The sequence below is a fragment of the Aspergillus terreus genome, genomic scaffold (assembly GCF_000149615.1).
Source record: "Aspergillus terreus NIH2624 scaffold_3 genomic scaffold, whole genome shotgun sequence".
NCBI lineage: Eukaryota > Fungi > Ascomycota > Eurotiomycetes > Eurotiales > Aspergillaceae > Aspergillus > Aspergillus terreus.
In genome coordinates this window covers 1454221-1477612 of record NT_165926.1, presented here as the reverse complement: position 1 = coordinate 1477612, position 23392 = coordinate 1454221, and the positions used below count along the sequence as shown (strand labels likewise).

General features: G+C 53.6%; 8 protein-coding genes across 8 annotated transcripts; 5 read left to right on the top strand and 3 right to left on the bottom strand.

Moving 5' to 3' along the window:
* Positions 1-1057: 1057 nt before the first annotated feature.
* On the bottom strand, positions 1058-1823 carry ATEG_02419 (uncharacterized protein; the record flags this gene model as incomplete). The annotated part of the gene is made up of 2 exons (XM_001211597.1): positions 1058-1340; positions 1399-1823. 2 exons carry the CDS (start codon positions 1821-1823, stop codon positions 1058-1060), a joined length of 708 nt encoding a protein of 235 aa, XP_001211597.1.
* A 1339-nt stretch (positions 1824-3162) lies between these two features.
* On the top strand, positions 3163-5923 carry ATEG_02418 (ankyrin repeat domain-containing protein; the record flags this gene model as incomplete). The annotated part of the gene is made up of 2 exons (XM_001211596.1): positions 3163-5470; positions 5730-5923. The coding sequence occupies 2 exons, from the start codon at positions 3163-3165 to the stop codon at positions 5921-5923; spliced, it is 2502 nt and encodes an 833-aa protein (XP_001211596.1).
* A 2051-nt stretch (positions 5924-7974) lies between these two features.
* ATEG_02417 (putative FAD monooxygenase) lies at positions 7975-9937 on the top strand (the record flags this gene model as incomplete). The annotated part of the gene is made up of 2 exons (XM_001211595.1): positions 7975-8625; positions 8681-9937. The coding sequence occupies 2 exons, from the start codon at positions 7975-7977 to the stop codon at positions 9935-9937; spliced, it is 1908 nt and encodes a 635-aa protein (XP_001211595.1).
* A 701-nt stretch (positions 9938-10638) lies between these two features.
* On the top strand, positions 10639-11067 carry ATEG_02416 (CXXC motif containing zinc binding protein; the record flags this gene model as incomplete). The annotated part of the gene is made up of 2 exons (XM_001211594.1): positions 10639-10872; positions 10924-11067. The coding sequence occupies 2 exons, from the start codon at positions 10639-10641 to the stop codon at positions 11065-11067; spliced, it is 378 nt and encodes a 125-aa protein (XP_001211594.1).
* A 1525-nt stretch (positions 11068-12592) lies between these two features.
* ATEG_02415 (TPR domain protein) lies at positions 12593-16165 on the top strand (the record flags this gene model as incomplete). Its single annotated transcript, XM_001211593.1, has 5 exons — positions 12593-14125; positions 14358-14748; positions 14801-14936; positions 14998-15541; positions 15599-16165. 5 exons carry the CDS (start codon positions 12593-12595, stop codon positions 16163-16165), a joined length of 3171 nt encoding a protein of 1056 aa, XP_001211593.1.
* Positions 16166-16685: 520 nt separating this feature from the next.
* Positions 16686-18299, bottom strand: ATEG_02414 (fungal specific transcription factor domain-containing protein; the record flags this gene model as incomplete). Its single annotated transcript, XM_001211592.1, has 5 exons — positions 16686-16987; positions 17038-17303; positions 17355-17777; positions 17834-18142; positions 18193-18299. The coding sequence occupies 5 exons, from the start codon at positions 18297-18299 to the stop codon at positions 16686-16688; spliced, it is 1407 nt and encodes a 468-aa protein (XP_001211592.1).
* Positions 18300-18897: 598 nt separating this feature from the next.
* ATEG_02413 (aldo/keto reductase) lies at positions 18898-20819 on the top strand (the record flags this gene model as incomplete). Its single annotated transcript, XM_001211591.1, has 6 exons — positions 18898-19755; positions 19806-19976; positions 20029-20172; positions 20224-20310; positions 20370-20453; positions 20502-20819. The coding sequence occupies 6 exons, from the start codon at positions 18898-18900 to the stop codon at positions 20817-20819; spliced, it is 1662 nt and encodes a 553-aa protein (XP_001211591.1).
* A 508-nt stretch (positions 20820-21327) lies between these two features.
* On the bottom strand, positions 21328-22878 carry ATEG_02412 (uncharacterized protein; the record flags this gene model as incomplete). Its single annotated transcript, XM_001211590.1, has 5 exons — positions 21328-21799; positions 21859-22208; positions 22256-22410; positions 22457-22670; positions 22738-22878. The coding sequence occupies 5 exons, from the start codon at positions 22876-22878 to the stop codon at positions 21328-21330; spliced, it is 1332 nt and encodes a 443-aa protein (XP_001211590.1).
* Positions 22879-23392: the final 514 nt, after the last annotated feature.

Genomic DNA, 23392 nt, shown 5'->3' with positions numbered 1-23392 from the left:
TTGTCTCTATTCAGAGAATGTTATTGACTGTGTATAGATCCTGACCAATCAGGGGAGTTATATCATTTCAGGATGAATAGAGTGAAGGTTTGTGTGTGAATGGCCTTCATTGCAACAATGGGAGACTCTGAATACGCTGGCCTATTCACTGAACAATCAAGATTGAATGAATCAACAATAGGATTGTGCTGGAATTAGGCAGCGTGTTGGTGCGGTGTTGGGAGTAGAGGTCACGACCAGAACACAAGACAGTCCCGAGGGCTCGCGAACAGATTTATTCACGCTCCCTGTTGTATTGGCTGTCTCCAATTGACAGATAACATCCATGTATATCCATCTGCACAAGAGGGCGGTTTCTGAATATACGTGATCTACAGACTAGTGGACGATAATATATGCAGTATACAAACGCCTAACGAATGAGAAGCGACCCTGAGATATAAATAAGGGCATTGGATAGATCATATGGTGGCTCGATAGTCTCCGTGGGCGCATATGATACCCTATTATTGAGCAAAAATCTATGAGCCCGTCGACGCCCGAAGGAATTCACCACCTCTCATAAAGAGTGTGACTACGGAAACTGTGATTACTGAAACTTGAAAGTGACCGGAGAATCATGTATCAGATTATTTGCCCTCGGGACAGTGTGCGCCCTAGAGCAATAACACCAAAAGAACCAACCCCAACCCTCACATACACGTTCTGCCTGCCATCTGCAGGTACGGGTACCACAAGTAGGACGTAGTATAAGCCAAGATGAGCTTCCTGGTGGTCCTGAACGCCTTGCTGTCCCGGAATGACCTCTGCCACGTACCGTTTCCCGAGCAAAATGCAATCAACCTTGGTTAGTTTTTCGCCCTCCTCTGGATCATCGAAGATTAGGTCTTCCTTGTTATGGATGTTATCGAGGAGGACATTGAAGCAGATCCCGCTCAGTTCACGGCTGGAAAAGTCGCATTGAACAGACATATTCCATTCGACCTCCCCAAACGGGATATCCATGTATTCAATCTGGCCATACCGCGCCATCCAAGACCACGATGGAATCGGCCGATTATCCGGGATATTCAATAGGATGAAGTTTGTCCTGGCGCCGTCGCCAAAGAAGACTACGGTGGAGGTAGTTTTGGACGGTGCCGTACTGCGCGTCTGTCCTAAACACGCGAGACAGTCGTTCCTCCAGGCCAAGAACCGCCACTGACCGGTCACTGGGTGATGTTAAGTCAAGAGTCGTGTATTTGGTGTACAGCTCTTGAAACAGTCGCATTTGGCTTTTCCCCGGTCGGTTTTCCACAAAGTGTGGAAAATGAGCATCGGACATCAGGAGCGCTCTTGGACTATATCAAGGGATTAGAATCTCCCACTCGTTACTTCGATGGATTATTAAAGTCTTACTTGCTCATTTTTCCCAGGCTCTCGCACCGCACACCTTTCCCACATTCCCAATACGTCTGAGTGGACGTGAAGTGGATGATTCGACGCGACAACGCTCGCTCCTGGAAGACCCAGCCGCGCTTGTTCAAGCCCCCTTCCATAACGTCGTCTTCAAAATGATCAATGTTCTCGTAGACATATAACGGACTGCTGAACTTCCCACGCAACTTGACAAAGTCGGCGGCTTTTCGGGGCTTCAAAAACCCATCTGACGACCCGCTTGCGGACGTGGCGGCAATGGTGCAATACGCTAGATTATAGTATGTCTCCATCTTCTTCGCTTCGACGTTCCAGTCCTCGAGGCCGGTATCCCAGTGGGCTAAGTGCGGTTGAACAATGCAGAGCGAGTCGATCCAGAGATATCGTACACCGAGTGCCCGGGTCATAATGACTGCATCTTGAAATGTCTTCGGCAGTTCATCAAAGTCAATGCCTTGGAGTCGACTTTCCAGATTGCACCTGTAGGTGCAGAACGTCGGATGCAGCCGGGGGTCGCCCCATCAGTGCGATAGTGTGATATACTTGCCTGTTTCTCCTGGACTTGGCTCGTAAAGACGAATCGCGCGGGAATTGTTTCCTTTTCCTACGTCAATCACCCTGCGTGGAAGATACAGAGCCCAGCAGGAGGGACATTGTCATCATAAACATTGTCATCGGCCCGTGCCAGCATACAGTCATGCTCTTTGTTGCATTCTGAAATCCATTGCCGCACCAACGAAATGTGCGCCGAACTTCCTGCACCTGCGATAGTTGGGAATCCGGATTGTATCTTGGGATATACACCCCTGGCTCCTGTTTCGAAGTGTAAGCATAGGCCCAATCAGCATACGTCGGACCATACCAGGATCAACGCATATCTTCAGTATGACTCCAAATCCGACAATATATAGCGTGGAATCTTCTCGGGCTAAAGTGAATTTCGGCAGACCCCCCAGGTCAAACCGTAGAGAACACTTGAGTAGCAACCTGCAGAGGGCGCAGGTTGTTGCCATCTGTCTTAGAGTCGCAAGATTCACTTCGTGCTCGAAGTCCTCCGTAAGTACGTCGAGCGTAGAACACGCCTCACATATCTTTGAGAATGGAAGCGTCCTGGGCACGATGCGTTTCTTATACTGCCTGAAAAGCTTGGTCAAGAACTGGGGGGTCTCCTCCTCACAAGACCATGAATCTTTGATAGATTCTTCGGCTGTCTGCTGGAGTATCTGTTTGAATACTTCCCGGTATACCGGGTGAGCCTCATAATCGGCCCATTGACGATACTGCACAGGAAGGTCATGGTAGGCATTAAAATCTTCTTCCCTTCTGAAGTAGTCACAGGAAAATGTAATTTTCTGCATGGCAGCCTACCGATCGATAGTATAGGTGATGATAATGACACAAGCTTGTGGTTGAGTGGCCTTTGGTATCTTGCCAAACGCACATGCTGACACTGGCAATCCAAGGGGAGCCGGCATTTATGAAAGGCTGCCAACTAAGCATACACATCTGCCTGGCTGCACTGCAAATGGCCACATTGTGGCGCATCCATGGCGGCTGACTTGCATCTCAGCAGCAGCATTTCTAGACGATTGGGTTGCAGTTATCCTTTGAGCCGGATTCTTCGGAGACGATAGGATTGGCAAGGCTAGATCGTTTTTGCGGTCCTTTGACGCTTCTATTTTCCTTTCTAGTCATCGCAGACCGGCCTTGTTTGTGGGAAATCCTATATCGTTCGACAAGGACATGATGCCTAACTCTGGAGTTATTGAAGCTGCGCGCTCCTCGTCCAGGGACGACACTCCTGATGAAGAAATTGTGCCTGATGGATATAATACATCGAACAATAGTGCTACGGATGGCGAAGGCGATTTCGACGAAGACAGCCTCGATGAGAAAGACGATTCTGCTGAGGACGACTCTGAAGTCGATTCTGAAGATGACGCTGAAGACGAGTCTGATGATGAAGGCTCAAATGAAGAAGAGCTTCATAGTTCACTCTCTACTCCCTCTGAAGATATAGATGCTCTTCTAGTCTATGCAGCGCAGATGGGGAACCGCGAGTATGTCCAAACCCTACTCCAAAAGGGAGCGAATCTGGAAGCCAGCAACAGTCTCGGACAAACATCACTATCTTGTGCTGCAGAAATGGGACACGAAGATGTTGTGGATTATCTAATTGAGAATGGTGCTACATTGGAAACGGAATCACACAGCTGGGTGACTCCACTAGCATATGCTGCGGGCAGGGGCCATCCAGCAGTTGTGTGCCTCCTAGCAGATCGGGGGGCAGAGTTGGACGCGCAGGACAAGAACGGCTTCACGGCTCTTTTCCATGCATCCTTTCATGGAAGGGCAGCGGCGGTCAGGACCCTTCTGGGAAAAGGGGCCAGTTTGCATATTCTGGATAATCGTGGGAAAGGACCAGCAGTTTATGCGGCACGAAATGGTCATCAAGAGGTGGTCGAGCTGCTCACGGCCGATACAACGATACAAGGTTCGGAGGAACTGCTTCTTACTGCTGCACAGAATGGACAAGAAGATATGGTGCGGTCACTTATAGCAAATGGCGCAGCGCTCAGAGACCCTGACGCATTGGAGGATACCCTGCAGGTCAACAACGTACAACCAGTGGAGATTCTTGTTCGCAACGGGGTGAACCTCGCTTCCACGAACTTAGAAAGTCTTTTGGAAAGAGCGGTACTATACGGGCATGGCTCCTTAGCGGAGATGCTCGTTGCCAGGGGTGTTCATGTGCAAGGCAAGAAAGCGGACGAATTGGCAGCACAAGCAGCAAAGAACAAGCTTTGGTCACTTGTTCGGCGGCTTGTGGAAGATGGATGCAGCCCAAATGCAGAGCATTGGCTCGGGCAAACTCTTCTTTCACTGGCGGCGGATGCAGCCGAGGAGGGCATAGCTCGGATTCTCATTCAAAAGGGCGCAGATGTCGAGAAGGCCGATAATTCCGGCAGAACTCCCCTTGCGTACGCTGCAATGAACGGGCACATGGCGATAGTGAAGCTGTTGCTTCAAGAGGCTGCCGATGTTAATCGTTGCTGCTATGACAACATGACTCCGGTTTTCCGTGCAGCACAGGGAGGACATACAAGCATAGTAAAGCTACTTCTTGACCACGGAGCCAAAGCTGATGTTGTCGATAAACACGGCAAAACACCGCTTTTCGTTGCAGCGGAGTCCGGCTATCAGGAGATAGTGCAGTTGCTCGTTGAAAAGGAGGTTGGCTTGGAGCATCTTGATCGGCATCGTGGCAGAACACCACTCATATGTGCTGCAATAAATGGAAATTTGACCATGGCCAGGCTACTTTTAGACAATGGTGCTCAAGTCGACGAACGGGACGAAGACCTGAAAACGCCACTTGCACATGCGGCAGAGAATGGGCATCAGGGCATTGCGCAGCTTCTACTTGAAAGAGGCGCCAACCCTGATGCACAGGACGATGTCAATTTTACACCACTGATGGAGGCCTGTTGGAATAACCAAAGCGGTATTGCTCACCTGCTAGTACAAAAGGGTGCTAAGCTGGATACCAGAGATCGCAGGGGAAGGCCGCCTATCATCCATGCCGCTGCCACAGGCAATACTGAATTAGTTCGAATGCTGATTGAGAACGGTGCCGATCCAAATGTCACCGACAAGCTCCGAGCAACGCCATTCTTATACGCGGCGATGAAAGGAAAGCTCGAAACCATTCAATATCTGCTTGAGCTAGGAGCAGATCTGGAGTCTAAAACCAAGGACAAGGGACGAACGGCCCTGGGACTAGCTGCGGCGAACGACAGTACAGAAGTTGTGGAGTACTTGATCGGCCGAGGGGCAAAATTGGAAACTCCAGATGCATCAGGATATACGCCTCTTTGCATTGCTGCCCAGAGCAACAGCAGCCAAGTTGCAAAGGCGCTCATTCAGAACGGTGCCAACCTAGAAGCGGAAGATGCGGTGGGGATGACGCCTCTCATAGTGGCCGCGCGTAGTGGTTCTGAGAAGACAGCGAGGGTTTTGGTAGAGATGGGGGCGAATGTCCACGCAACAGACCGTACGTGGCGAACAGCCATGTGGTGGGCATCCAATCGCAAGTCTCATAGGCTAGTGCAGTTTCTCGAAGAGCAGGGTGGCACCTTTTGGCATCCAAGATGATTAGGAAACATGCGCTTTTTGGAAGGATTAGATGCAGCTAAGCGGTGAATACATATATATCAGCATGCCCCTAGGTAATGTCCATATCACATACACAAGTAGAGCATCATAACGCCAGTCCAGTGCACAAATGCAATCAACCCCATCAAGCACCGTAGTTCCCATCGCTATTCATTTCGATCCGAAGTCTCGCCGTTCCATGCGGGCACGATGGTTCTTCTCTAGCCGATTTGGCCGCGCCATCAACCTCGGAGAGCCTCTCAGAGCCTGGCATACTGATACCGACGCCCATCCAGCTTCGCCTGTCCGAGGCCTGTTTTCCGTTCCTCGTGCTCTGTCCGTCCGCGAATAAGTTAAAAAAAGAAGTAGAATAATTCAAAATCTTTAATGAGAGGGCTTATAGAGATTCTATTCTCTGAAAACTATATCCTCTGTCTTCTAGTTAATATATTATTAGATATCTAAAGTATCTAGAAAATCCGCATGACTATAAAAGAAGAATGAGAATTCAGGGTAAGTATTGGTATTAAAGAAATAAAATCGTTATAGATAGAGAAGCAGAGGAGAGTCCCGACAGACGACCCGAGATGGCAGACGCGAGCAGATCCCTCGGCATACCGGAGACGCCAACGGTATCCTTTCAGGATAGTGTAGTAGCCCATTTAGACAGTGAACTACCAAGTCCAAGACTTTCCTCGTGCGCAATAACAGCCACTTGTAATTATATCAAGGTCCCAGGGAGCTTATGCATAGTATATCTTTTCTCTATGTGATAGTTGTGTCATCCTATGTTCCATATTGACCATTCCGGGGTATTTCCGAGCACCTACCCGGTACCTACCTAAGTCCTAGGTAGCTAGCATGTGCGGAGTAGGTACACGTAATATGAATTCATTAATTATCCATATCTGCATTAATCATGGGAGGAGATTCATAGCGCATTGCACGAACTGGCTCTCGTGGTACTCATTCCACTCAGTCCTTATCCAGAGAGCATTCACTGGCTGCACGATTCTGTGTGTTGTAGGCATTCATCAACTGAAGCCACGACCAATACAAGCTCAGTATCTACCTAACAACCACCACCAAAAGCCAGTTGGTAGTGATAGCCGGTTCCTGAACGTTCGGGGAGCCTTAATGGCCGATTCCTTTGTAGAAGTATGTATCAAATCTTGGAGATGTATTGAATATGGACGAGAACAAGTTTAAGATCCGAAGGACATTCCGTGAATACAAGCCGAATGAGAGCGCAATATCCCCAGTCACTGGATAAAGCTCTGATGGAAAAAGATATGAGACAACTGCTGAAGCATCGGATTGGAGTACGGGACCTGGGAATCTCCCGCGCCTACACCGGGAGCTCGGGGAGGAGTGCGGGAAGGGGAGACAGCCCCAGAGGATCAAAAAAGCCGAGCTTCATTGCCCGCGGGATGGACCTTAAGAGAAATAACCTGGAGTAGGGCCTGAGGCGTGGGGCGAGGTTCCGCTGTGGAGGGTCTGCGCATGGACGAATGTTGGATCGGCCACGCAAAGGCAATGGTGACGGGAAGTGTGGAATTCGGAATAACATGCCGGAACCGCCTTCGTCGGGAGAATCGGATGTGGTGACCAGATTGGGTAATATGAGGGTAAGGTCAAGGTCACTAAGGTATATGGGAGACTCGAACTTGTCCTGGTGATGGATGTGATGTGTTCGGTAGGTTTAGGGTTCTGATAGTTTATAAGTATGTAAGGGGGATCTATCTAGTATCTATAGGGTTTGAGAGATCCTATGAAGACTCTGTAAAGAGCATCCGTATGATATCCTACTCCGTAATAACTACAAGAGTAGTTAAATGTTAGTTCATAATTCATACAATTTCACCACCCCATCCAGATGCCAGATGAAAGACCAGTGGAGAAGGCAAAGGATAACCGGCATGCCCTGCGCCAATCAGATGGTCAGGAATGCGAACTCCCGGGGACTCTGCCGACACCGTCCAAGGCACGTGACGTCTCTCCACTTACCGAGTCTCGTTTCCGCCGCCGTGCTGGAACGCTCGGAATCGACAGCGGCATTCCTCCCCGCAGTCTGGTTGCTGCCTCTGACGTGACGCTCGCTGACGAACTCGCTCTCTCTCTCCACGATCCAGCCGATGCTCACTGCCGTTATGCTTCTCCGTCAGCCACCTCTGGCCTTCTGGATGGGTCCGTTTCCCCAGCTCTTTGGCGACTTATATATGAACTCTCACATCCCCAGTCATGTCTCAACATTTCTCTCTCTATCATCTTGTTCCTCTTTCTTTATATTTTCTGAGGTGAAGGACAACGGGTGATGGTATTTGATTTGAACCACCCCTACTGAGATACCCATCCTGTTACACCACATTCTCCCCGCACATCTTTCCTCCTCCCATCCTCACCATGGCTCCTTCCGATAACCAGTATGACATTGTCATCATCGGTGCCGGCCCCGTCGGTATCCTTCTCTCCCTTTGCATGTCGCGATGGGGTTACAAGGTGAAGCACATCGATAACCGCCCCGTTCCCACGGCCACCGGTCGTGCCGATGGCATCCAGCCCCGTTCCACCGAGATTCTGCGCAACCTCGGTCTGAAGCGTCAGATCATGGCCTACCACCCCGCCAAGGTCTACGATGTGGCTTTCTGGGACCCTCTGCCCGGGGGCAAGGGTATTCATCGCACCGGTAGCTGGCCTAGCTGCCCCCGTTTCATTGACACCCGTTACCCCTTCACCACCCTCGTCCACCAGGGAAAGATCGAGCGCGTGTTCATCGATGAGATCGAAAAGGCTGGCGGCACCATCGAGAGACCCTGGACCATCGTCGGATTCAAGAACGATGGCTTGGACAAGACCTACCCCGTCGAAGTCCAGCTCAAGTGCATTGACACCAACGTTATTGAGACGGTTCGCACCAAGTACCTCTTCAGCGGGGAGGGCGCTCGCTCGTTCGTGCGCCAGCAGCTCAACATCCCCATTCATCACAAGGACCCCATCGCCTACGTCTGGGGTGTCATGGATGGTGTCGTGAGAACCAACTTCCCCGACATTGAGGTACGCCCGATTTCTCCCTTTAGGAAGTGATCGTCAACTAACACGCTGCGAACAGACCAAGTGCACCATTCACTCCGATGCTGGTTCCATCATGGTTATTCCCCGTGAGGACAACATGGTTCGTCTCTACGTGCAGATCGCCTCCTCCAGCGACCCCGACTGGAACCCCAGAAAGACCGCCACCGCCGAGGAGGTCCAGGCCACCGCGAAGAAGATCCTCGCTCCCTACTGGATCGAGTGGGACCGTGTTGAGTGGTACTCCGTCTACCCCATCGGTCAGGGTATCTCCGAGCGCTACACCCTCGATGAGCGTGTCTTCATGGGCGGCGACGCCTGCCACACTCACAGCCCCAAGGCCGGTCAGGGTATGAACACTGCTTTCCACGATGCTCTGAACATGGCCTGGAAGCTGCACGCCGTCGAGTCCGGTCTAGCTGAACGCTCCATCCTGAGCACCTACGAGTCCGAGCGCAAGGACATCGCCGAGACCCTCCTGAACTTCGACGCCAAGTACGCTGCGTTGTTCTCGAAGCGTCGCCCCACTGCCGGAGAAGTTGGTGAGGCCAGCCACATGGTCGCCAAGGTTGGCACGGATGAGGACGAGTTCGTCAAGACCTTCAAGTCTTCTTGCGAGTTCACCTCCGGATACGGCGTGGCCTACAAGCCCAACGTCTTCAACTGGGATGAGAGCCACCCGGCCCAGTCTCCTCTCTTCGGCGTCCCCGGCGTGAAGCTGAAGGTCGGCCGTGCTTTCACTCCTACGACCGTGACCCGTCTGGCCGATGCCAACTTTGTGGATCTGGAGCAGGAGGTGCCTGCCAACGGTGCATTCCGTATCTTCATCTTTGCCGGCAAGCAGGCCAACACCAAGAAGGCCATCAGCGACCTCGCCGCCAACCTGGAGAAGGAGCGGTCCTTCCTCTCTGTGCACCGCCGCCCCGACATCGCCGATGTGTCGTTCTTCGAGCGCCATCAGCCGCACTCCAAGCTCTTCACTATCTGCGTCATCTACGCCGCCGAGAAGAACCAGGTTGACATTGACTCCGTGCCCAAGATCCTCCGTGACTATCACCATCACATCTACGCGGACGACATTCCGGATGTCCGGGTGCCCCAGGCTCAGTTCGCCGCTCACGAGAAGCTTGGCTTCGATCCTGAGAAGGGTGGTGTTGTGGTCACCCGTCCTGACAGCCACGTTGCCTGCACTGTCCAGCTGGCTGAGGGCAGTGGCACCGTGGATGCCCTGAACGCATACTTCAATGCTTTCTCGACGAAGCCCATTGGCCAGGACGCTCAGCAGAGCCGTCTGTAAATGTATATTTCAAGACTGACGCTGTTTATGTGATGTATATAGTCTCGTTTTCTTCCTTTTCGTTTGGTCTCTGGTCTCATTCAGAGCGATCATGACCTAGCATTATTGGCGTTTGTTATATATCCCTCAATACAATATTTTAGACGAATACTTGTCCGTGTAGTTGTAGTTCAAGTGGACCTTGTCAAGTTGTTTGGTGTTGAAGGATCTCGAGGCAAATCGCTTACTAACCCCTCCTACTTTGGCATCGCCGCCAATCATCATTCTTCCCCGCACCACCAACATCCCTCCCATCTTCCTCAGAGTACAACAACACTTCCTCCAGATTGATAATCCGACGAGATGCTTTCTCTTCTCCTCACTGCTGAGCTCAACGGGTAAGAGTAACTGGTATTTTGTTCTCTGTTGCGACACTCAGCATTCAACGAGCGTGCAGCCCTTGTGCTGCGCTTCCCCGCACCCATAGTTGATGCGCTGTATAACACCCGACTGACATTGTACAGCGTGACCGACCTCCGTCCGAAGGACACCGAGGACGAGCCCTACTACTACACGTTCAAAGTGCAATGCACTTCGTGTCGGGAGACGCACCCGAACTGGGTCAGCTTCAACCGGTTTGTATGTCTTCCTGCGGATCCGTCATGTTTTTATTTCAAAGTATGATCTCAGGATTTAACGCTGACGCTTGGTGCAGGAACAGCATGAGATCCCCGGAAGCCGTGGAGAGGCCAACTTTGTGTGGAAGTGCAAGCTCTGTCAGGTTTGTCGCAGTGAACTTCTTCCACGTCCTGTTACTGAGTGACCTTATACAGAAAACCCACTCGGCATCTATCATCGCCGGTCCTAATGCGTACGCGGCGGAGGACAAGCGCAAAGGCCAGAAGATCATTGAGATCGACTGCCGCGGTCTGGAGTTCACCGAGTTCAAGCCTGATGTTTGTGTTTGAAGATTGCTGAATCGAGGCTACAAGCTAACAGGCTACTAGGGCGAGTGGGAGGCCAAGGGGGTGGAGTCTTCGACGCCGTTCACGGTCACTGACTTGACCGAGGGCGAATGGTACGATTACGACGAAAAGGCCGGGGACGAGGTTTCTATCAAGGAGATGACCTGGGAGGTTGGCAGAGCTTGATGGCGATGTGCCCTGTTAATACGAGTTGATGATAGCATTCTAACGTGTCTAATTATGTGGTGATGGATGTTGTATGTGGTGTGGAATGGATGTGAGGTGATTGTCTGCGCATTAAGGACCCATTCTGTGTAGTTATTAGGAATGTCAAGGCCAGGATATCTCTTCAGGTCGTTCATTCAGTTGGTCACATTTTCGTGTGGAATGCCTGAGGTATCAATTGGTGCTATCAAGGCGGTGGGAGATGGAGCCCTCTGATTGGCCTGGACCCCGTCAGAACTTCACCAGCGGAGATTCTTCCTTCAGCGCAACACGCGATCTCGACAACGACCGACCACGCGCTCTCCATCTTCCATTTGTCTTGTCGGTGTCAGTCTCGGTGTCCTGCAGTACTTGGACACATATACTCCGCCACGCCACCTCCCAGTCTCACATATTCAACACAACCAGTGAACAATGAGTGTACGTGACCTGTCGATTCTTCCATCCTCGCCGTATAATTCCCATCGGCGCGCATTGTTCCATCTGAAGGCTTTGCTGACGATTTTCCTGCAGTTCCAACCGGTTAACCCTCGGCCGTTTCTCCAAGCTCGGTACGCATCCTGATCTCGCACCCCCGACCGCAATCCCTCGCTATGCTCCAGTGCAGCATTGTCTAACGTGGATTCTAGGGTCGGCACCGAGCTCATCATCCGTCTCAAATGGGGTCAAACAGAGTACAAAGGCAAGCTGGAGAGCATTGACTCGTACATGAACGTGCTGCTGCGGGATACGGAGGAATACATTGACGGAAAGAACACTGGTACTCTGGGTCTTGTGTTGATTCGGTACGTCTCCTTTCGCTACTGCGTTAAGCACGCACACTCGACGTGCTCACCTGGCTCTTTTTGAACACCGCTAATCGGCTCTTGCAGGTGTAACAACATCCTCTGGATGGGATCGGCAGACAGCGTCGAGATGACGGATTTGGGACTGCGGTAGAGATATACCCTGGTATCTGCAGCTGAGCGTCGCTTACGGGACACTCCTCCGCGACAACATCGTTACTATACCCGTCGATTTGCCTGAGATACACATGAGTGACGTCCATGGATGGTTGTTGGGGAAAGAATGAAGCGAGGAAGAAGATGAAAGAGGGCACGGGCTATGCTATAGGAACCCGTTATCACGGCTCGCTCCCGTTTGTTTTTGATTTCTGGTACGAGGCGTTTTTCAATAATGGCTTCTCAATCTTGCAATCTTGGGGGTGCTTTTCGGACTGTACAGGTCGGGATGAGCGATATCGTGGGATGGACTGACGGATTTGTCCTGCGGCTTGACTCCAAAATGAAAATTATAGAACCCTGGCTCTACTTGATAATGACACTTCTATTCCAAATTGTGCTGTTGTGTGTTTGCTGGAGTTGTGTAGAGTAAGGTGAACCCCGGGCGGACGATAAATCTACCCCACCTTGTTGATATTAGTGATTCTCCCCGCAACCACTCTCATCGACCACGACGAGCTACGTGGTATAGAAAGCTGATCACTATGGCTCATTTAGATGGTCAATCGGATCCATCCGGTGATACATATTACAACCTGGGCTCCTATCATCGCGACGTGAGCACGAATAGTCTCGAAGCTCAGACGTGGTTCAACCGAGGCCTCATCTGGACCTACGCCTTCAACCATGAAGAAGCAGCAGAGTGTTTCCAGAAAGCCATCACTCACGATGCCAACTGCGCTATGGCCTTCTGGGGACTCGCATATACCCTCGGCCCTAACTACAACAAACCGTGGCAGTTCTTTGAGCAGCGCGAGCTGGAGACAACCGTACAACGCACATATCAAGCAGTTCAAAGCGCCAGGAACAACACTGCCACAGCTACGCCCGTGGAAACGATGCTGATAGCGGCTCTGCAACACCGGTACCCACACAATCAACCATCCTCAGACTTATCCATGCGGAATGTATCCTACGCCAACGCCATGTCCTCCGTCTACAGACAGTTCCAGAACGACCTCGACGTGGCCGCGCTCTACGCCGATGCCCTCATGAATCTCACCCCGTGGGAGCTCTGGGACATCAAAACCGGCCAACCAGCCGCCAACGCACGCACTCTGGAAATCAAGGCCGTGCTGGACCGCGCCCTCGCTCAACCCGGAGGGCTGCGCCACCCCGGCCTGCTCCATCTCTACATCCACCTAATGGAGATGTCCGGCGCCCCCGAAACCGCCCTCACAGTCGCCGACCACCTGCGCGGCCTCGTACCCGACGCAGGCCATCTCAACCACATGCCCACGCACCTGGACATCCTCTGCGGGGACTACCGCGCGGCAATGGCCTCCAACCTGGACGCTATCCGCGCCGACGAACGCTTCGTCGCGCGCGCCGGCCCCGTCAACTTCTACACCCTCTACCGCTCGCACAACTATCATTTCCGCATCTACGCCGCCATGTTCGCCGGCCGCGCGCGCGTCGCCCTCGACACCGCCGCCGAGCTGGAAGCCTCCATCCCGGAGGAGCTACTGCGCGTGGAGTCCCCGCCCATGGCGGACTGGCTGGAGGGGTTCCTCGCGATGCGCGTGCACGTGCTGATTCGGTTTGGACGGTGGCAGGAGATCCTCACGCTGCAGCTGCCACAGGATGCGACACTGTACGCCGTCACGACGGCGATGATTCACTACGCGAAGGGCGTTGCGCTAGCCGCGACGGGTGCCGTGGAGCCGGCGGAGGATGAACAGCGAGAATTCCGCAAGGCCGCTGCGGCGGTGCCCGCCTCGCGCATGCTGTTTAACAATCGCTGCGTGGATATCCTCGCCGTTGCGGGCGCCATGCTGGACGGCGAACTGGAGTATCGGCGCGGAGAAGCGGAGACAGCGTTTGCGCATCTGCGGCGGGCGATCGAGCTGGACGATGGTCTGCCGTATGATGAGCCGTGGGGGTGGATGCAGCCGACTCGCCATGCGTATGGGGCGTTGCTGCTGGAGCAGGGGAGGGTTGAGGAGGCGGCGGCGGTGTATCGGGCGGATTTGGGGCTGGACGCGACGCTTCCGCGGCCATTGCAGCATCCGAATAATGTGTGGGCGCTCCATGGGTATCATGAGTGTTTGGTGAAGCTGGGGAGGGAGGACGAGGCGAGGATTATTGGGCATATGTTGAAGATGGCGGTTGCGACGGCAGATGTGCCCATTCGGTCGTCGTGCTACTGTCGCAATGCGTCGAATTGATAGATAATAGTATCGTATAGTTGTGTGCTGCATGTGATTAGATCTACACTGAGTAGAGTAAATAAATGCTGACAGATGCAAGGGACCGCCGTTTGTGCAACTCCCACCATCTCATTTGACCATCACCATTGCAATGAGACTCTTCGCATGGATAGAACACCTATGGGGTATCCAAGTCGCATGGGCTCTCTCAGAGCCAGGTGCTTTTGCGCAACGATGTCGCTCTTTTCTCGCAGGCCACCTCGCCAATTCTCAGCGTCCAACGGTGGACTTTGTCGCTGCAGGAACAAACCTGACATTCTACGGCACCAACACAACCTGCGATCATGTAGCGATCACTCTCCCTACTGATCTCTGTCGGGTCGCACTGTCTGTTCCCACATCGACCCGGTCAGGCGTGGACGTCGAACTGTGGTTTCCCAGCAACTGGACCGGTCGATTTCTGCAGACGGGCAATGGGGGGATCGATGGATGTCAGCCCCCTCCTCCACAACAGGTGGCTTCCCCTGAACTGACGAAAAGTAGGTATCCGATACGAGGACCTGGCCTACGGCGTCTCCAACGGGTTCGCGACAGCGGGGTCCAACAACGGCCACGACGGCAAGACCGCAGCCGCGTTGTACCAGAACGACGAGGTCACCATCGATTTTGCCTGGAGAGCGTGCGCCCACCCCTGACTCTTCCATTCCCACATGTTGCGCCTAACCGGGTTTGTCATGCAGTCTTCGCGCGAGCGTAGTCGTGGGCAAAAACCTCGTCGAATCGTTCTACAACAAACCCCACAGCAAGGCTTACTACATGGGCTGCTCCCTGGGCGGCCGCCAGGGCATCGACGCCGCAGCCCGATTCCCCGACGACTTTGACGGGATTCTCGTCGGCGCGCCGGCCGTCGACTTCAACAACATGACATCCTGGCGAGCGAGTTTCTTCCCCATCACCGGAAGGCCTGGGTCTCCGCAGTTCCTCACTAAAGCGCAGTGGGCACTGGTGCACCGCGAAGTGCTCAGGCAATGCGATGGGATTGATGGCGTCGAGGACGGAACCATCAGCGACCCGACGTTGTGTCAGTTCCAGGCGGATCGTCTGCGCTGTGTCGCCGGCCGCGTCGATGGATGTCTGAGCACTGCGCAGGTCGAGACCGTCCGCAGGGTGTTGGGTCCGCTGGTAGACGAGGACGGCCAGCTTATCTTCCCGGCTATGCAGCCTGGTAGTGAGATCGCCGCGGCGGAGGGACTGTACTCTGGTACGCCGTGGCTGTATTCTACCGTAGGAACCCATCCTTCCCCCAAACTACAAATACCTCGATCTCATTGATGCCACCAGGAATGGTTCAAATACGTCATCTACAATCCCACCTGGGACCCCGCCAGCTTCACCGTCCACGACGCCTACGTCGCCGACGCGCGGAACCCAGGCGCCATCCGCACCTGGCCGAGCGATCTGTCCGCGTTCCGCCGCCGGGGCGGGAAACTCATCCTCTACCATGGCCAGCAAGACGAGAAAATCACCAGCTTCAATTCCCAGCGCTTCTACGATCACCTGTCCGTTGCCATGGGGCTGTCCTCCGCGGCCATGGATGGCTTCCTGCGCTTCTTCCGCGTGCCGGGGATGGGCCATTGCTCCGGGGGACCTGGGGCCTGGTGCTTTGGACAGATGGGCGGGGCGAGCGCGCAGGGCGTGCCGTTTGAAAGAGAGACGAATGCGCTGGCGGCGTTGGTGGCGTGGGTGGAGGAGGATGGGCCTGGCCCGGACACGGTCCTGGGGAGGAAGTTTGTGGACGACCGGGTGGACCTGGGGGTTGAGAAGGAGAGGGCTCATTGTCGGTATCCGCTACGGAGTATGTATGCGGGTGGCAATGCCTCGCTGGCGGGGAGCTGGAGGTGCATGTAGGAGGTGCTTTATAGGGCACAATGCTTCTAGCATACTATTGGACCGTCCCTCAACCATAAAATACCCCCTCCTGGGTACTAAACCCCGTATTCGCAAAGATCCCAGCCCACATGTCCTCATCGCAGAAGGGAAAATGGCGTGGCTCGTCCGGGTGCCCGGTCATACTCAGGGTGGCGTTGATGGCCGGCTCGCAGAGCTCCCTATAGCTGTCTGGCGTTGGTCCCTGTGTCTGCTCATCTGGCGCATACGCCTGCTTCTCCGCGTGTTGCGGGACGACCGACCGCAGGACAGGCTCCGCTGCCACCAAGCGCGCCGGCTGATCGTGCGCGGCGGTCCGCACGCGGTTATTCCGGATAGTCGTGTATTCGAAGAGAAGCTTGTCCAGGAAACGGGCCTGCAGGTTGCAGCTCGACCCCGGAGGAGAGGATTGGTCCGCGAATACCTTGGCTGCGTCACGGATTGTTTTGAGGGTGCTGCTCTCGATCTCGCTGGTGATTGCTGCAGGCGCGGAGAGGAGGATCTAACCTATGGATGAGATTTGGCGGATTGACAGGAGTCGGGGTAGGGAAGAAGGCACCTTGACGAGAAATACCGCCGCGTAAGCAGTCATCACATGGATAGAGTCCTGGACTAGATACAGGAACGGAGCGTATTCCGTGACGAGCGCCAGCATTGTCGCCGCGTTCTCGTAGCTGACCCAGAAGGGCGTCATATCGCGGACGCCGTCGGCCCGTGGAATGCCCGTTTCCTGGAGGGGGATGGAGAAGAGTTGTAGATGTAGGTGGGCGCAGTATAGGCGGATGAGAAAGGCGTGGCAGGTGCCTGTTCATTAGATCTGAAATTGCGCTGGAGTGTCCAAGGGAAATGCATACCTGCACCCACCACACCGAGCCACTTTGCCTCCAAAGCCTCGATGCGCACTTTGAGGACTGAAAAAAACCGGCCCTGATGAGCTGTGGAATGCTTTTTCTGCGAGGGCAGAAGATCAAACGTCTCCGCGGTCAGCAGCCGGAGCGCCACAAAGGTGCACAGCAGGTTGTCGTTGGCGCTGGCCAGCGGATCTTTCCCCCATGTCTCGACCGACTCGATGAACTCTGTCCGCTCGATCATCCACGGCTTTCCGGTTTGGAGACTTAGACTGTGGCGCTGCTTAGCATGGTTCATCGCAGACACACACCCCCTCACTTACCTGCGGTCGTACACGAACAGGACCAGCAACGTGCGCTCGTCATTTCTCAGCTCCCTCCGTTCGAGCTCGTTGAGCCCACTGCGGCTCGCGGGATCGGTGGAGAGTTTGTGCCAGCCAAGGTCCATGGCGATGCGGATCGCAAGGCCGACGGAGGTCCAGGCTCTGGTATCATTGGGCTCCTTCCAGTAGGTGAGGATCAGGATTGCCTGGACGATTTCGGTTGATTTCTCGCCGCGGCGGAAGCAGTCGCTGAAAAGCTTTTCTGCGTGCTCGTGCAGACTGGGATATAATTCGGACTGGAAGGCTTTGGATGATGCGGCCAGGACTGTGGTGAGAAGAAACGGGGATCTGCGTCGGATGTATTGGAATGAGTGCAGTAGAGGGTCTAGTTGGCAGATGTAGGGGTTCATCTTGCCCATGAAGCTGCATTATGCTTAGATTTTGCAAACTGCTGCTCTGTGGAGGGTATTAGCACTCACTATTCAAACAGAAACAAGGCAACATGATGATTGACCAAGCCCAAGGCCAGAGGATCGTCCGGGGACACTGGCGGCGACGTCGTCGACCTGTCCACGGTCGATCCATGATCGGTGCTTAGGATATTCTGCAGGCTGAACTTGCCCTTCATGGCTTGATGGCTCAGCAGGGCATCGGGCTGGAGTCTGTCCGAGTCGGCCCAGAAGTCCGCCGTGCGCTCCCTCTCGGGCGGAGACTGTCTCGCGGGCGCAATATCTCTATGTGTCTGCCTTGTAGATGGGTCCTCTGTGTGTGCCGTCTTTGGCACCAACCTGGTCACAATCAGCAAGAAGCAAAGTCAGCCGGAAAAGCCGAGTCCTACCGCATTCCCGGCTTACGACCGCGACGATGCTTGCGAAACGTGCAGTCTAGACTCTTGCGAGCGCAGCGATCGCATTTGGCGGCGTTGGCCGTCGTCACGCATCGCATCTTGACCTTGCGACACGGCAGGCAGGCGTTTATACTGATAGGGTCAGAACGGTGCCCGAGCGGGTGGCTTGGATCCCTCACCTTGGCTTTTGCGGATTGGAGGAGCCATGCCGGAGATTGGCTGCGTCTGGTGATGACATGTTATACACCGACAGGATGGGGATGCTGTATATGGTCTTGCTTCTTGACGCCGGCAGGAGATGAAAAGGGGGGATGGGCAGTGGGTGATGGGGGCCAAATGGTTTAGCCGAGAGCGTTCAACGGAGTCACAGCACAGTCACTGCATCGTGAAGCAATACACTCTATACAAACAGCCTGCTGCTCTCACACCTACCGCACCTATACTCGTAGATCGTGTGGATATCCAGAACGAGGCTGGTGGAGAGATGTTTGTCACAGCGATAAGTCATCTCCCCGCACCGGCGATTTTCGTGAGACGCCGGCCGTGCTTAGTTGCCGAGGGCCATCATGAAGGATCAAAAAGGCGCTGAAAAGACCCCTGCAGTCGGGGCAAATAGATCAGACAATCCCTGCTTATCTGACAGCTAGCTTGGAGCGTTTATCGATCTATACAAGCCACAAAAACGTACATCCCACGATGACTGCCAACAAGGCTGTGGCGGCCCATGTCAACATGATGGCAGATACCATCATCGCCAATCTGCCAGTTGATGGGCTGCGGACTGTCGTGCGTGGGATTCTGACGAGCAAGTCAGATATGGTCGCTGTGTTGGAAGAACAGACAAAAGAATATCTGCGTGAAACGGCTGCGCGATTCTCCAACGCCGTTGTAATCGAACAGCTACCGGATGGATCGTTCAAGACAACATCGTTATTTGACGAACTGCAGCAGCGGATTCGCTGTTCGATCGGGTGCGGAATGTGCTATCAGACTCTGCCTCTTCTTCAGGCGATTGTCGACCAAGCTGCGCCCATCACGCTCCGTCCAGACCAGACCCAGCCTTACCGAGACACCTTCCTGAGCAAGGTTGCATCAGTCGATGCGGACATAGTCCAGGCCATGACGGCCGTGCAAAAGACCCTCTTTGTGGCAGAGGGAACGCGAGACCTGACAGACGCGGAAAGACAGCCCATGGAAGCGCTGCTGCGATCGTTGGTGGATTGTCGAGCCAAGTGGGAAGGCAAACAGCAGACATTTGTATTCGAACGGGGACTTGACGCAGTAAACGGCATACTGAACCCGGCAGCAGCTGACGAAGCAACGACGAAACTTCCAGAGTCTCTATCAGAGCCTCCCCGATCGATTGGAGAGACCTTCGAACTGGCAGAGGGTGTCCGACTGCCACGCATCTTCAACGGACTCTGGCAGCTATCTAGTCCCTCCTGGGGCGCGGCATCTAGACCTAAGATTCTGGAGCAGTTGTCACATTACGTGAGTAATGGTCTGATTGCCTTTGATATGGCCGATCATTATGGAGACGCCGAGATCGTTTTCGTAAGTTGTCTTCTCGCCCGGCCTGTTCCTTTCTTATACGCGCATTGCAGGGCCGATACCGCTCTTCTAGCAAGTACTCGCAGTCTATGTTCGCTGCTACAAAGTATTGCGTTTTCCATCCTATGACCGTCACGCGTGAGGCTGTTCGTGCCAATGTCAGCGAACGCTGTCAGAGGCTGCGAACGGAGAAATTGGATCTGTTGCAGTTCCATTGGCAGTTTGTGGGTTTGAACCATCTATCAACAGCGGAGTATAGCTGATGCATATGGGTAGTATGAGGATCCTCAGTATATCGACGCCCTGCGGTATCTACAAGAAGATGACCGAGTGCAGCACCTCGGTCTCTGCAACTTTGATACGGAGCATATGCAGAACGTGATTGAAAGCGGCGTCCAGATTGTGACCAACCAGGTCCAGGTGTGTTCCCACTGCTGTCCTCAAGAACTTACTATACTAATGATGATACAGTTTTCTCTTATAGATTCCCGGCCGGTCATGCGGATGGTAGAATTCTGCGAGAAGAATAATGTCAAGCTTCTTACATATGGTACACTGGTACGTCAAACCATGAAAATTCCAAGAAAATCATCATGATGGATGTCTAATGAACGTAGTGCGGCGGCCTCATAGCAGAGAAATGGATCGGCCAAGATGCTCCCGATCTCTACGGCGAGAAGATGACTCCCAGTCTACGCAAGGTACGGTTCCAAGGCGCGGATTGCAGAAACATACATTGACTTTCATAGTATTACGCCATGATCCAGAGCTGGGGAGGTTGGGACCTTTTCCAAGAACTACTCCGTACCCTCCAATCCATTGGACGCAAACACGGTGTGTCGGTGTCCAACGTCGCCACCCGGTGGGTTTTGGACTTCCCCTGTGTGGGAGCCGTTATCGTAGGTGCCCGGATGGGGGTGAGTGAGCAGTTGCAGGGGAATCTGGATAGCCTGGGCTGGACCCTTGATGAAGCAGATCGGACGGCAATCGAGGAGATCCTGGTACGCAGTCGGCGGATGGAGATGTTTGAGAGCATGGGAGATTGCGGTGGGGAGTATCGACTGTAGATTATGTTTGTATATTGGAATTGATACAATAGTCCCTGCTTTAGACCTGTATTCATGAAACCTGGGTATTGGCTTAGATGAAATGAATCCACCGCTTGTACCAGGGCTGCTCTGAGCCCTCCTGCGGTATATAATCCCCATACGCCTTTTCCTGTTCCATGGCATCGAATTCGGCCTGGAAATCGATTTCTCTCAGAGGGATCACCTTGGACCTCAGCCAAAATTTGAAAAATATATACAGAGCTGCAGGTTATAAGTTGCATGTCCACCATGAAGGATAGTGATACTGACCGGCAAAGATGGCAATGTTCAAATAGGAAGTAAGGAATCCAGACGCGGTGAAGTTGCCCTTGGTGAATACATCGAATCCTGTGGACAGTTAGAGACAAAGTTCCATGGGAAAGACACCATTGCATACCCGAGAAGAGAACAATCATGACCACCATGAATAACGTGGCCCATGCCGTGTACGGCTGCAGCGGACTGCGATAGGGGAGTTCTTTCAACATCAGCACGGGTCGCCCATTCCACTAGACACGAGGTACTCACTCTCCCGAGAATGTCCCTGCGCCTTCATACCCGCATAGAAGCGCAGATACGTCACCTCGATAACGATCCAGCCGATCAGACCGGCGACGGTGGTGATGTTAACAAACCAAGAGAACACGGTCGACGCGCTACTTCCCAGCGTCATGTACCCCAGCGGCATCAAGATGCAGGTCATGCCGACAGCAAAGTAAGGCGTGCCGAAGCGATTACATTTCTGGAAGAACCCCGGGGCATGGCCATCGCGGCTGAGGCCGTACAGTGTTCGTGAGGCAATGAAGATACAAGCCGAAGCGCTGCTAATGGCTGACGTGCACACCACCGCGTTAATGATGTGCGGGAGAACCGAGACTCCAGCGCGGTGGAATGCGATGACGAAGGGGGAGGTCTTTGCGGTTCCGGATGAGACGGTCAGGTCGGGGTCGTTGGATGGTCTGGTCGATCAGCCGTTGTGTTTGAGAGAGCAGTGTCTGTGATAGAGGGGATGGCTTACACGATCAATCCCACGATGAAAATACTCAGGACGTAGAAGAGAAAGACTCGCACGAAGGTCTTCCTGGTCGCAGCTGGGATGATCTTGCGCGGGTTTCTTGTCTCTGTTCCGGAGATGGCCACGACCTGGATGTTTCCATAACTAAAGGCCGACGTCAAGAGGACTTTCCAGAAGGCGAGAAACCGGCCAGCGGATCCAGTGTCGATGTATTCGTTGAACGCGCCCGGATCGTGCCAGTAGCGGAAGCCGATATATTCATGATTTGGGCCTCCCCCAGCGTTGATGACAATCCCACCGATAATCAGCCCGACGATGAGCATGATTTTGAGCGAGGCGAAGACGACCTCCGACTAGACAGGGTGAGCACAGGGCAGCAGAAGTGCTTCGACGCGCATACCTCTCCATACAGACGGACGCCGCAGAAGTTGACGACGACGATGAACACACCAAAGACAGTGATCCAAACCGCCGGACTGACGTCCACATCCCAGAATTGGACCAACGTCGCCGCAGCGGTGATCTCCGTCGGCGCCGAAATGGCCATCGTATACCCTGGAGAGTTAGTCGCGATCGGCGCAGCGAGAGTCCGTATACATACAAAAGTTCCATCCTGTCGCAGCGCCCAGCGCCGGCTCCACGAACCTCGTCGCATGGCGAATGAAGCCGCCGGTAGAGGGCATGAAGGCGCTGATTTCGCCCGTCGTGTACGCAACCCCGGCCGTTACAAATCCCATAACGATATAGGCCAGAAAAGCCCCCGCTGGGCCGGCAATCGCGATGACTTGGCCGGAGCTCAAGAAGAGGCCGGTTCCCTGATGACGATGAGTGGATATTTCCCCAGGAAATACTATGTCAAGCATGAATGGGGCCAACACTCACGATCATGCCTGCAATAGCAATCATGTTAATATGGCGCGACCGGAGATCGCGTTTGATCTCCTCTCCCTCTTGCCCGGACGCCATTTGGATCTCGGCGTCGACATGGGTATGGTGTTTCTCATCCTGAAAGAAAGAGCCCATGATGACCAGCAACTTTCTCGATGTGTGAAAAGTCCCTGTCGGTGGACGACCGTCGTCAGGGGGCGAAAGCCACAAGCGCTATCGGCATGCTTGTGCTTAGTATCTCTGCAAGGACGGGGAACACCGGCGCTAAAGGAATCCTGCAGGACGTGCGCACTAAAAGACGCCGGCCGGTTGAAATTCCCCGGTCGATCAGATGGTGCATATATTTTGCCTATGGGATTTGAGCGCGAGTCGCTGTTCATACAAGTCGAGATATATTGTGGTTTGATTCGCCATGTCCCAAGACGAGTCGTTTCAGCTCTATGACCTCCGCGTCGAGGTAGTATGTCCCCCAGGGAAGCGGATCATGTGTGGTGCAAAAGAGGGCGATTATTTCACTCTCAAAGGGGAGATGATGTATCTGCCACCAGGTCAGGGGATCAGCATCTACAGCCTGGGTAGGTGATGTTGATGGTGTGGTATGATGTGGGCTGATGTATATACAGCCTCTGTTCTTCCTTTGCTGGCTTGC